At 44.4% G+C, this 13,535-nt stretch overlaps 1 protein-coding gene across 2 annotated transcripts in view; it reads left to right on the top strand.

Moving 5' to 3' along the window:
- The first annotated feature begins 4,198 nt into the window (after window positions 1-4,198).
- PLA2G12B (phospholipase A2 group XIIB) overlaps window positions 4,199-13,535 on the top strand; it is a 67,393-nt gene continuing 58,056 nt past the window's right edge. Inside the window, exon 1 of one of the 2 annotated variants that reach the window (XM_073585814.1) lies at window positions 4,199-4,512. In XM_073585814.1, the coding sequence (XP_073441915.1) occupies window positions 4,284-4,512 (229 nt within the window). In that variant the 5' untranslated portion in view covers window positions 4,199-4,283. The remainder of the gene's footprint in view (window positions 4,513-13,535) is intronic. The other variant, XM_073585813.1, reaches the window with a different exon arrangement.

The following is a 13,535-nucleotide window of genomic DNA, read 5'->3' as shown; positions in this document are numbered from 1 at the left end:
CGACCTGCCCTTTTGTGCTGTTCCCTGCCCTTGCACCACATGCTTTCTGTCCAGATTCACTGCATCTGTAGGTTCCTCTAGCCGTTTCACCACGGCCCTGAGGGTATCTGCCCATGCGATGAGTTGCCACATACTGGAACCACTATTGGCTCCCCAACTGTATCTGCCTACTGCTGTGGTATCCTGTTGTGTTGGATGACTGGGCTTTACTCCTTCAATGTTGCGTGGCTACTGTTGTGTCCGGGGCCTATAGCCCTTGTGGACGGTTCGGGTGTCCCTCGCCCTCTGGCTCAACCTAACACACTGGCTTATTACACAGCAGCCCCTCTTATGTTAACTATTTCTTATACTAATTCCTAAGTTACAACTGTAGCTACTAGAATGCCCCCATCTAATGGCCAAAAGTGAGCACTACACTCTCCCTATAATTATATGAGTACAATATACAGTATAAAGGAACATAATATGATATGTACATTTTACAGGAAATGGTAATACACCTAATCGTGTAGCAGTACCATTACTTATAGGGGGTAATACATATACTCATGTAGCAATACCACAATATATCAACAAACATACTGTACGTCAACTTTATATTACACTAAAACATGCGGTATCGGGACCACCTTAGGAGGAAACGTAAAGCAATAACATTATTCAATCCCCTTACATACTGGTAAAGAAACATAGAAGTTTAAAACAGAAGGTTTTATTGCTATAATGAAGGAGAGCTGGTTGTTGGATTTTGTAGAAAGCTTTTTACCACTACGGTATTGTCAGTGAGGTAAGCGAATGTGAAGCCCATCTTCTTTGGAAGTCAGGTTAGCGGTGAGAGGGATTCTCTGAAGAGCCCCTGCGTGATGTGGCATTAGTGAGTAAAGACTTCCAACTGCTGGCTGGACAATACCATGCAGAACCACCTGGCACCAGAACAGTTGGAAGTGAGTTCATGAGTGGGACCCAGTCAGGTGCCTGGGATGATGTAGTTCCTCGATATAAAAGTCCTGTGCGCCAAATTGCGGAGAGATTTGATGCCAAGGAGAGGAGTCTTGCAGAGATATGCAGGAGGCCGCAGCAGAGAGCGTGCGCCAGTAGGGTGCTGGCTGCCGACAGTGCCCGGACAACTCCCAATGAGGTCCAGCAATCCATCTACACCGGTCAAGACTCCAAGACCTGACCTGCGTCAGTCAAAAACCAGAGCCCAGATGATGCCTGTCGAGAGCTGGGTCCAGCCATCTCCCCCTCAAACCTAGGAGATACCCGCCATCTGTCAAGCACCGAAGATCCGCGAGGAGATATTGACCGGAGGAGGACACCTGCCGTTGCAGAAGAACGACACAAGTGAGCCGGGCTGTCACTTCCAGCAATAACGTATGCTACAGGGGTCGGCCTGGGCTAGGACAACAGGTGGGGTGGGAGCCGGTTGAAACTTATGAAGCTCAACGTTATTTGATAGACTTTGTTAGGACTTGTGGCCTAGCGCAAAAATCCAATGACCCCCGCTAGGGCCATTGCTGCAGGAAGATCTAACATAGTAGGCTCCCCCAGAAAGAGATGGACTACCCATGAAGAAAAGATATGAGTGTAATCCCTGAGAGACTTTTCTGTTATTTAAATTGTATTCTAAAATCCATTGTATGTTTACAGTCGTATTCTTTATAGCTGTTAACACTGTTTCATATTATTAACCGTTCCTAAACCACTGTGAATTCCTACCATATTGGAAAGAAATAAATAGTTCATTATTTGTTCCCACCTCATGCCTTCTGTGCGTTGTAATCAGTCACCTGCTTACACATGCTACATACTGAAGTGTTCTACAAACTGTGGCACCAATAAACTTTTCTGCGACGCTCCTTGGAGACTAAATAAAGTAAACTGCCAAGAATGTTTGAGAATGAGACTTTGCAACCTTATCTCACAACTGATATACAAAAAAGAACAATTGGAGTCTAAAATGCGTCAAATATTAGAATGAATCCTTTATTAAACACAATAGTCACTACATGCGTCCATTCATGGCTAGATCACACTTTTTGAATGGATAATACTAATGGCAATCTCACATGGTAACAATGTACAGGGAACATGACATATAAAGTGCACTTAAAACCAGAATGGAAACAGGAGGAACATACCAAAAATAAAGTGCCAAGGGTAATGCCAGCCCGGAAACAAAGACCCCCTGAATCACCCATTGTTTTCATACTGATTTTAAGTGCACTATTGCATTCTATCGGTTATGTTCCCTATAGCTTGTTTCCATGTAAGATTGCCATTAGTATTATTCATTCAAATAGTCTGATCTAGCCATGCGTGGACGCATGTAGTGGCTATTGTGTCTACATTGATATCTATACAGGCTTCGGATTAATTATTGTGTATGTACCAATTGTGCATGTCAGCTCTGTTCACTGTCCTTGATCAGATTTTATTAGTATCTAATTTTATATATGTGTTTAATAAGGGAGTCATTGTTATATTTGAAGCATTTTAGACTTCAATTGTTCTCTTTTGTATATCATATGCTCTCATATGGAGTAATTTTCAGGATCAATTAGGATTTATTTTTATCCTTTTATATGACCCTATTATTATGTATTTGTTCAACCTTGTGGTTGCTGATATAATAACTTACCTCAAAACCGTGGCTTTGATAAAACCATCCATTACAACTTAGAGGTTTTCTGACCTGAGGCTACAAGTCTGCAGTGACTCTGTGACTGTGACCTGTCAAGAGCTGAGGCCCAGTCCTCTCTGCCCCAAGCCTGAGAGACTTCCACCGACTGTCAAGTCGAGAAGAGCCATGCGGCGACTGCGACAGGAGAGGCATGCATGCAATTGAGGAGGAACAGTGCGTCTGAGCACCAGCCATCATTTCCAGCTATCACCTATTGTATTGGAGTCGGCTGGGACTAGGACTACAGGTTCGGAGGGGGCCAGTTGGTGCGTGGGAGGCTCAACGAGCTTTAATAGACTACGTAAGAGATTGAGGCCTAGCGGGAAAACCCGGTGACCCCCGCTAGGGCCAGAGCTTTGTTCTCACGTGGTGACTCCCAAGACTGGGTGAACCACTAACGTTAAGTAGTAAAAGACTTTCTTCCTCATTCTAAGCTTGTTGTGATACCCTATACTGTAAAATTGCATATCTACTAACACTAACTGTTTAAAAGTTACTCTTCTATATAAGTACCGTTATATCAACCCCTGGCTGCTTCTACCTCGTGATTAATGCTCGTTGCATCCAGATACCTTCATTACATAAGCATAAGAATGCAATTTGTATACTTCCAGCCACATTATGACTAGATGTGTCTGGCCTCAATCAATACACTTGCATTTAATGAGATCATGTACATCTAGTCAGAATGTGACTGCATATATGCAAATCACATACATCTCCTGGCGTCGGCACCTATAAATCCTTAAAGTGCGCAGTGCGTGCAATGGGAGGATTCACATACTGCAGACTTGTAGCCTAAAGGGGGCTTTACACATAGCGATATCGCTAGCAATATCGCTAAAGAGTCACCGATTTTGTGACGCAGCAGCGATATTGCTAGTGATATCGCTATGTGTGATACTTACCTCCGACCGGCTCCCCCGCTGGCTATCGCTGATCGCGCGAAATCATCCACGTCCATTTCTCGTTGGCTGCTTCCTGCTGGCGCCGACGAGCGACGTGTGGATGCGGGCGGGAGGACGTCATCATCGCCACGTCTGGATGGCAAGTAACGACCGCTGCAGCGTCGCTACGTCGCTGTGAGAGCTGCCTGTGTGGCAGCTCACTAGCGACCATTTAGCGATGCACCAGCGATCCTGACGGGTCATATCGTGGTCGAGATCGCTGGTGCATCGCTAAATGTAAAGGGGGCTTAAGGCTGGACAACCATTTAAATGTCCATCATAAATTAAGCCTGATGTAACTTATTTTCACTATACATGCTATTTGAATTTTGGTAATAATATTATCCCCAATAAAATTCTATTCTAGAAATTAAGGGACTATATCTCTATCTCTAATTCTAGAAATTAAGGGACTATATCTCTATCTCTAATTCTAGGCATGTTGGACATGTTTGGATAAACTGGTTCAGATTCTGACTAATCAGCTCCCGGTCTGACTTACACCGAGGCCAACCTTTGAACTGCATGTTGTCTATATTGTGATTATTGCAGTGACCTCATCTGAGCTGCCACTTCAGTGTATAAAGTCCATTTTCAGACAAACGCTCACAGAAAAGAAAGTTTTCTCTATACTTCTGACTTTTTCAGACGGCATGAGGACGACTATTAAAGCCGCTGTGCTATGCCTGGCACTTGGTATAGTAACTAGTACAGACGATATAACGCAGAATAGTGCCACTCAAATGCCCTCTGAAGATTCCTCATCAGACTGGGGTATTGGAACAATAAGGGATGGATTTGAAGCAGTCAATGGCTATTTTGATTCCTTCTTGGAACTCCTGGGCGGAAGAAATGGAGTTTGCCAATACAAGTGCCGTTATGGTAAGTCTAATTTTTAAAAATGATCGAGGCACAGTATGTGCATTTTAAATTGTACCTTCACCTGCTATAGAGACCCTTAGCCTAAAGTCTAATTAATACCATAATTAATAACTTTATAGATTTTAGTAAAACATCAACTTTAGAAAGGGGGTTAAAATGTAGAAGTAAAAAGTGGTTTGACTGGCCATGTATAATAAACTGTAAGCACTGGGAATTGGGATCTGTGACTCAAGTCTTTATAGTGAAAGTAGATGCTTAATCAGCTCCAAAGACATAAATGTTAGCGCTCCTTCAGATATCAGTGATTTTGCTCGTTAAAAAAAAACCTGACCTATTTTCATCAAAATCGGACATGTATCTGTGGTTTTATATTTAAACTCTGTCCACAAAAAAAAAAACATGGACATGTGAACAGCCCTATAAACTGCAATGAATAATAGTTCTATTCATGAAAACGTAACCCATATTTCAAAAACTGACCTCTGAATGAGGCCTTAATTTGGTTGTCCAGGACGAGTATATTATGACCTATTTGTAGAATCATGATTTGTAGAAATATCATGAATATTCTGACACCAACACCGAAAATTGATATCCCCACCCATCAGCAGTTAGCAGCATTGGCTGCATGTAAACAGTGTACAGGAGCTGCAATATCACAGCTCCATTCAGAAGCTGTTCCAGGTACTGGAGCTCAGCTCCTATTCCATTCAAAAGGAATTGAGACATAGCACCCAAGAACTGCCCCTAAGGAGCTAATGCTGAAAACAGAACAGATGATAGTTGAGAGTGCAAGGTGGCAGAACCCACTGATCTAATTGAACATTAGTCCAGGGGTGCACAATCTATTTTGGTTCAAGTGCCACATTGTGATACTGAACCAATGGGGGGGTCACACCAAAAATTAAAGGGATATTACCTTCTGTGACATTAATGACATATCAAAAGTACAAAAGTATATACCTCAAATGTCTAATAGGTACAAATTGGACTGACAGGGTTCTTACCTCCACCAATTAGCACTCTAAAGCGCCCTTCACGTGTCCATTTTTTATTTCCATACGCAGTCTTTTTTAAGGACCACAAATACGGACATACAAATACATGTCAGTTTTTTCACACGGACTGTATGTCCGTGAGTTTGCACTGTTCCTAGGTGCCAGATGCTGAAGGCAGCTCTCAATATTGTTGTCTGGTCCCCCTGAGATCACCTCAACCAGGTGAGTACGATGGGAGTTGTATTCTGCATCGTTTTTGTACATCATGTATAAATAAATAAAAACCGGTGTGGGGGGTCCCCTGTAATTTTCATAACCAGCTGAGTGAAAGCCCATGGCAGAGGGCTGATGTTAATAATCTAGGAAAGGGGCAAATAGTCCAAAATGTTCCAAGGCTATTAAGAAGAGGTCACAGCTGTTTGGTTAGCCTTTACTGGTTAATTTTCAGGGGACTCCATAAAAAAAAGACGTAGAGTCCTCCTTTAATTACCAGCAAAGGCTAAACAGACAGCTGTGGGCTGATATTTATAGCCCTGGAAGGGGTCATGGATATTGGCCCCCTCCCAGACTAAGAACATCAGCCCTCAGCCACTCCAGAAATGGCGCATCCATAAAATGTGCCAAATCTGGTGCATTGCCTTGCTCTTCCAACATGCCCTGGTGTGATGGCAAGTGGGGTAATAGTTGTGGGGTTGATGTCAGCTGTATTATGGCAGCTGACATTAAGTCTACCGGTTAGTAATAGAGAGGCGTCTATAAGACACCTCCATTACTAACCCCATAGTCAAATGTAATAAAGACAGAGACCAAGTAAATTTTTTAATTAATATAAGCACACAAACTTGTTTATTTGAAATAAACACTCCTCATTGTTTTACCTATTTACTGTCGGAAAATAAAAAATAATAAAACACCATATTCCTCACCTGTCCGCCGATAATTCATTTGTCCCACGAAGAGCCCCAATAATTACATTTTGTTGATTTTTTTTTAAGCTATATCTTTTCACTGTGTCAAAAAACGCAGAGTCTTATAGATCCAGCAAGTGGATGGGATTAAGGCCGGGGTCACACTAGAGAGGAATACGGACAAGTGAGAGGTGTTAAAAGCATGCATTACACACGGACAAATGGTTCTCTATGGGGCAGCTCCCAACAGCCGTATAATTCTCGCCTGTATTCTACGGTCTGTAGTACGCCAATGCAAGTCTATGGGTGCACAAAAAAAACGGATTACACATGGGCCAAAAAGCGCTCCAGATATCCAGGAAGTACGCCTCTACGGAGTCCTGCAGTGTCATGGCGCCATATTTTCTCAATGTGGAGATGCTGATTGTCTTAGTGCAGGAGCGGCCAGAAATCTGGGACCAACGTGATGCCCATTAAGCCAACCGGGCAAGAAAGGCGTCATGGAGGCGCATATGTTGCCAGATGTTCCACGATTTTAGTGATCGGCCACGTGAGGAGCAGCAGCAACTGAGTAAGTACAAACCAAAAACTGTTTAGAATTACCTCACTTCAAAAAATGCATTTAGAATCAGCCCCCGCCTTCCTGTGCTTGTACTTTTTGCCTCATGAGGAGGGTAGATTTTGATATGACCCATGGTTTTACACTGCCATAATTTGGCCAAGTCCACAAGCTCCTTATCCTCCTAGCCAACGAAGTTATTAAGTGTAGTTACTTGATACATGAACTATTGTGCCCCTGTGTATCTGGCCTGGATGCCCCAATTATATATGCCACCCTGGGTAGAAAGCACACCCCAGAATGCCACATGCCTAGGCTACTGGTAGCAAATTTGACCTATCAAATATGTGAAATTGAGAATATTTCCTGTCAAATTGCAGTGGAAGATGTGATGAGACGCTGGCGCAGCATCCGCAACCAATACAGGCGGGAACGTCAGCAGCGGTCCAGGAGTGGTGATGCGGGCCAGATAAAGAGGAAATACATCTATTATGACCGCCTCGCCTTCCTTGCTCCTATTCTGGATCTGAGACCGTAAGTAGATACCTCACACCACATTACACAGATACTTTACAGGGCAAAAAAAATTGATTTATTTTTGGCTCTGTTCTATTTCATAACAGAACTCAGTCCAACCTTACAGAGAGAGGAACTGGTTCAGATACCGAGCCCATCATAGATCCTGGGTCTGTAGGGGATGAGGTGGCTGGCCCATCTTCTCCCCCTCCAAGAAGCATGGGTGAAGATTCCTCTCAGGAAAACCCAGTGCCTGCGCCACAAACCCCACCACCAGGACCACATCCACAAGCAGGACCGTCTGCTGCTGCATCATCAGCCATACAGGAGGAGCAGGGCAACATGAGCAGCAGCCCAACTTGCCAGATCCGGGGCTCCCCACAGCCTGCTGGACCATCCCGGCGAGGAAGAAGGCGCCATATCCCTGCCCAAGATACCCGTACCAATGTGGACACAGGGGTACTGAACTATCTGGCTAGAGTCAATAATGATGATGGCGAGAAGGCATAATCACGCAGCCTGGCCCTTTATCTTCGTGCCCTTTCCCATGAGGTGAGGCTCCGTATTCGAGGATGTTTTCAGATTCTGCTTGATGCAAGCACACACCCCAATACCCCATATGAGTTATTTGAATATCTGGAGAGGTGGCAGCTTTCACCCAGAAATCTAATGCGCCTTAGACACCCCACACACATGCTTGCTCAAGCAGGCTCTGAGGATCCTCAAATACGTGGGCCTACACCTCACCCCCTTCCTCCACCTACCCAACCTTTCCAACAGCAGCCACATATGTCTGGCTCTAGCCAACCTCACCAATATGGCCACTTGTTCCCACCCAGTGTTGGAGGCTGGTCCCAACCTGGTTGGGGACGACATGGCTATATTGGTGGGTATGAGACACCGGCCTACCAGACCCAACAAGAGGCCCCTCTCTAGTATCACTCTGGCCAGTACCAAGCACAATCCCAGGAGGCAGTACACTACCCACATCATGGGCAACAGTATGCCCCCACACAGGGCGATGGCCAAGTTGGGCAAAGTAGCCAGCAGCAAACACAGGCTGGTCTTCCGCCTTCTCCTCCCCCGACGTACCAAAATTTATAATATTTCCATTTTGTTATTGCCTAATGGTATTTTGTTTGTTTTATATGTCCGAAAATGTTTATTGTACCCAATTTTCACATCTGCACAAAGGCCAATTTGGCCCGTTGCCACATTTCTCATATGGCAATAATATGTTTTGCTTAAAAAAAAAGGCAAAAGTAAACATTTGTCTACTACATTTTACATCTCTGTCTCAATTCAAAAAAACGGTGTCAGCATACTAACATACGCTTACCAATGCAATTAAACAGTCATAGAATCATAAGGGGTTTAAATATGTATATTTAGTGTGAGGTAGCGCTGTCATTTACTTAGGGGATCCTCGTAGGCAGCAAACAAAACCAGATCCGCCACAGGTTTTCCATAAACTCAAAACATAGTCCTTGCAGTTTATTCACCGTCATAGAGCCACAGCAGCACTATACAGTTCATATCCGTAGCATAATCCAAAGCAATCAAAATAAAGTTCCTCACAGCATAGCGTCCATTACAGAGCTTCCCTCATTTATCTCACCCACTTCAGGGTCTCCACATGGTTCCTTCATTCAGGCTGCAGGCGTCCATATCCCTCCAGGGAACTCTCAAGCTCTGGCAGCCATTACACACAGCCACACACAGGCTGTTAGCCAGGAGACAATCCTGCACACGGGACCTTCCGCTCTGGACCAACCAGGTCCCTGCATTCACCACTTGTGACTCACCCTGGCCACATTATATCGTTCATAGCCACGCCCATTGGGTCACATGACTCTGACCTCATCACCGGTCCTTCAGGCATTTTCACACTCTTTACAACCGTGCTTTAAACACATCCCCTGGGTGGGTTTGTAGGTAACCAGGCCCCCCCAACTCTCTAGTTACCTGGAGACTTCTCCCTTATACTTTGAAAAAACACCTTAGCAATATCATTGCTGATCAATACGCATACCTAAGTCTCCATCTCAAGGCCACCCACCTTGAGATACATAACCATCCTTCAGGATTCTGCCACTCATCCGTTCTCTTGGGACATCCACACAGTGCCCCCTAGTGGCCACAGTGGTTACCACACCACATTAGGCAGACATAAACCAAAAAATTATAACATAGACACAGCATGCTCTTGCCAAGAAGTTTCCCCCTCAGGTGACATAAAGTAATTTGTGAAAATATCACGCACTTTGAGCCCAGAGAGTGGTCTACGTTGAGGGTTGATAGGTGGTCTCGCCCTACGCACATTGTCCAACCCACGCACAACACCAGCAGAGGAGGAACAATCATGTATCCTGGTGAAGTTATGAAGAACCACACAGGCTTTAACAACTTCATTAACATTTTGTTCACTCAGCTGAATGGCAGACTGGAGTACCCGCCATTTGGCACAAAGAATGCCAAAGGAACACTCCACCAGTCGCCAAGCACGTGATAGGCGCAAGTTAAAAATTCTGCGCCGGTGGTCCAGGTTGCGCCGTGGATATGGCTTCATGACATTACGCGTTAACTGAAACGCCTCATCTGCCACAAGGACATAAGGGACTGATTCTTGAGTGGAGCCTGGTAGCTGGCGTGGTGGTGGTAGATCCAACTGGTTGGTGCGTAGCCGCCGACCCATAATGGAAGTATTGAAGACTCTAGAGTCTCCCGTCCTTCCATAGCCTTAATGTCAACAATTATAAACTTGTATTGATGGTCAGCCAGAGCCAACAATACAACAGAAAATTATTGTTTATAATTGAAGAATTGGGAGCCAAGGGTTTGGCGGCTTACGCACCCGGATTGTTTGCCATCAAGGCCCCCAATACAATTAGGAAACTGGCGTTCCTCCTCAAAGTCCCTTGATATCCTCAACCAGTCTTCCATCCTGGGCTGGGGCATGACGAGTTGATGTAGTCTTGACCATATTTCACTACATGTCGACCTGACTATGCCAGAAATGGTAGATCTTCCAATGAGAAACTCATGGTGGAGGGCGGCATAAGACAGGCCAGTGGACAGGAAGCTGAAGAACAACAGAAATGGAACATTTTAGAATGCACAAATTAACTAAAAACCAGGTACATACATACCAAACTTGTTAATAATTCAGATCTACTAACACACATATATTTGGTCGCACAACGACTAAGTGATATTCAGTACATATTACACATAACATTCTGGTCTGCAAGTTTAAATATATCTGGAATAAGATGAGGGCATTAAACTTAATCCAAGAAGCAAAAAATACATACTTTGGGCAACACATCATGAACATAGAGAACGTGGTTGTGTAGTACATACCGTAATGTGAGTAGAAGTCGCTCCTCTGCAGATGTAGCTTTGCGCATCCTTGTGTCCTGAAAGGTTATCCCAGGGCGCACTGTCTCCAAGAGAAGATCAAATGTTGCAAGGCTCATGTGACAGTATTGGTAGAATTTTTCCGGATGCTCCCGCAGAGAAGAATAGAGGCGGTGAAAATTACCTCTTGTGAGTCGTTGTCTCAAAAGTGGATGTACCCACATGCGTCTCCTCCTCCGCGGATCCACTATCACTGGGTATGGTTGACCAAAGCGGCGTGACAAAAGCCAGTTGAAGAGAACCTGCTCAGTTGTGTTGAAACTCAGACTGTCTGCCATGTTGCACATACAACAGCAACACACCTAGTCAAGGCAAGGTCACAAATGGACAGAATGGAGGCAGTCACCTGTTCCTGAGCCAATAAATAGGGTGCAGGCTAATGATTTAAATAGTTAGCAGGCCTCAAAACCGTTAAATGTCCATTTTGCAAGCCGGTGAGAAAATCATGCCATACGGATTACATACGGATTACATACGGATGCTGACATGCGCAAAATGCGCGACCACACCTTGCTGACGGATGACATACGGAGCACTATTTAGGGGTCATTCATCCGTATTACGCATGCAAACTACGGACCGTATTTTGCATCGGTTAGTGTGACCCCCGGCCTTATAGAAATCTAATGCTAAGTGTACTTTTATTTTTCAGACAGTGTAAACTGAACTGCGGTATGTGTCTGAAATCTGCGACGTTAATTTCTCTTTCAAGTACACTGAGTTTTATGTGCAGATTTTTCCAATTGCATTATACGTGTACAGAAAATCTGCAGGTAAAAAATACATGTAACCTGCACTTGACGGTATTGATAAAGTTTTATCAAAGCCAAATACCAGGATGCATAAAAAAACAAAACATTGACACGCCAAAAAGAGACAAAAAGCAAAGCATCAAAAATACAATAAAAAACACATTCAAAAACACAATGAAAAAAACATAAGTAACTTCATTTACCTAATAGATGCAGAAATTCAACATCAAAGACTCCCCAAATACTCATTGTGGGAATGTGACCTCATACTTTCACATCAAATGCTCTCTGAATATGTTTCCTACTGATTTGTATGAAAAAAGCTCCTGTCGACAAAGTACTGTTTTTTCATATTATTTTGAATATTTCCCAGTAAAAGTAATAGGAATCATTTTCACACAGTATGTGAAGCATTTTGTTTTATGTAGATTTGCAGTAAAATCTGCTTCAAGATCATTGTAAACAAAAGCCTGTGTGAATAGGCCATAAAAAGGAAGAGGTGATGCCTGCACATGGCTCTCAAAAAATAGATCATGGGTTTTTCAATTAATGTCTAATGTTTCAGAACTCCCACAAACCTCAATGGAGAGAGCAGAAGACACGAAAGGCCACCTGTCTAATTCCCATAACGTATTTGGCAGAAAGGAGTAAGGCACCCCTTTCTCCTGATGTATAAGGCCTCCAGAGAGGTCTACACAATGCACCATTAGTAGTGACCAGTCCCTGCTCCTCAGATGTTTGCCATTACTGTTGTGTCTGCCTGCCCAAATATATTCAACCTGTTATTCAAGTATTGTTCTCTCTATATGGTTGAGGGCTAAACGAAATGGCATTAGATGCCGCATGTGGCCTCTGGGCCGCAGGCCATGCACCCCTGGATTGGTCATTACTGTGTCAGCCCTGAACAGCACCTTTGAACTTGGGCATTCAGATTTTGAATTGGGCATGGGCTCGTGATCTACTGTGTATGGGGGTAGCACAACAGCATGTTGAAATCCAACATATCTCAACAACAATTTTATCTTCCATAGGAGACAAGCTGACATATTGTAGGTCAAACACAGCAAATTATTCCCCTCTCTCTAGTGAAATAAAATATGCATACTCTCCTGATCTGAATGTGCATGTTTATGGAGGAGATGGATTAAATCTTAAGTGTATAGCTATTTTTATAAACTGAGCATCAGGGGTCAAAAGACAACTTTCAGCCTTGTTGAGGTTTCTGGGCCGCCCCAGGGCCGTGGGGTACTCGGTACCGGGCCGGTATCAGGGGGATGTGTCACAGCGGCAGTGACCTGGACCGTGACCCTGGGTGCCCAAGTAATAGGAAGATGTAAATGGTGGAATGTAGTTAGATGAATAGTTCGTGACGCCACCTGTGGTGTTCGGCAAGGGAGGTGTTAAGCCGACGCTGCAGACAGATCCTCCGGGACAGATGGTGTGGTACAGCAATGATGGTATAGCCCTCCACAGGCAGGGCTGTTGTCCCAGGGCAGTGTAGTTATGGAGACACTTAGATGGTGTAGTGTCTGGCGCAGGAGATGCAGCAGTGCTAGGCGGACGGACACAGGAAGGAATGGAGGACACCATGGCATGTAGTTCCAAAGTTTTACTCACAGTCTGTAGTGCCCGCTTCCATGCCGTGTCCTCCGGGTCAGGGACTCCGTCAACCTTCAGGCAAGATGGAAAGCTCCCTTCCACACTCCGCCAACTTATGTGCCTTTTCTGAACGTCTCCTCTATAGCGCCTTTAAGTGTGAAGATCTCCTAGTACTGTGTTACACTGGAGTTCCTCCTGACAGATGTTCCCAAGAACTCTACTTGCACGGCAGACAGCTGTAGCCTGCTTCGGGGACTTTCTACTCCTAAGT

Source organism: Dendrobates tinctorius, unplaced genomic scaffold (assembly GCF_039654945.1).
Source record: "Dendrobates tinctorius isolate UK_male_01 unplaced genomic scaffold, ASM3965494v1 ptg000089l, whole genome shotgun sequence".
Classification (NCBI taxonomy): Eukaryota; Metazoa; Chordata; class Amphibia; order Anura; family Dendrobatidae; genus Dendrobates; species Dendrobates tinctorius.
This window is presented reverse-complemented; position numbering and strand designations above follow the sequence as displayed.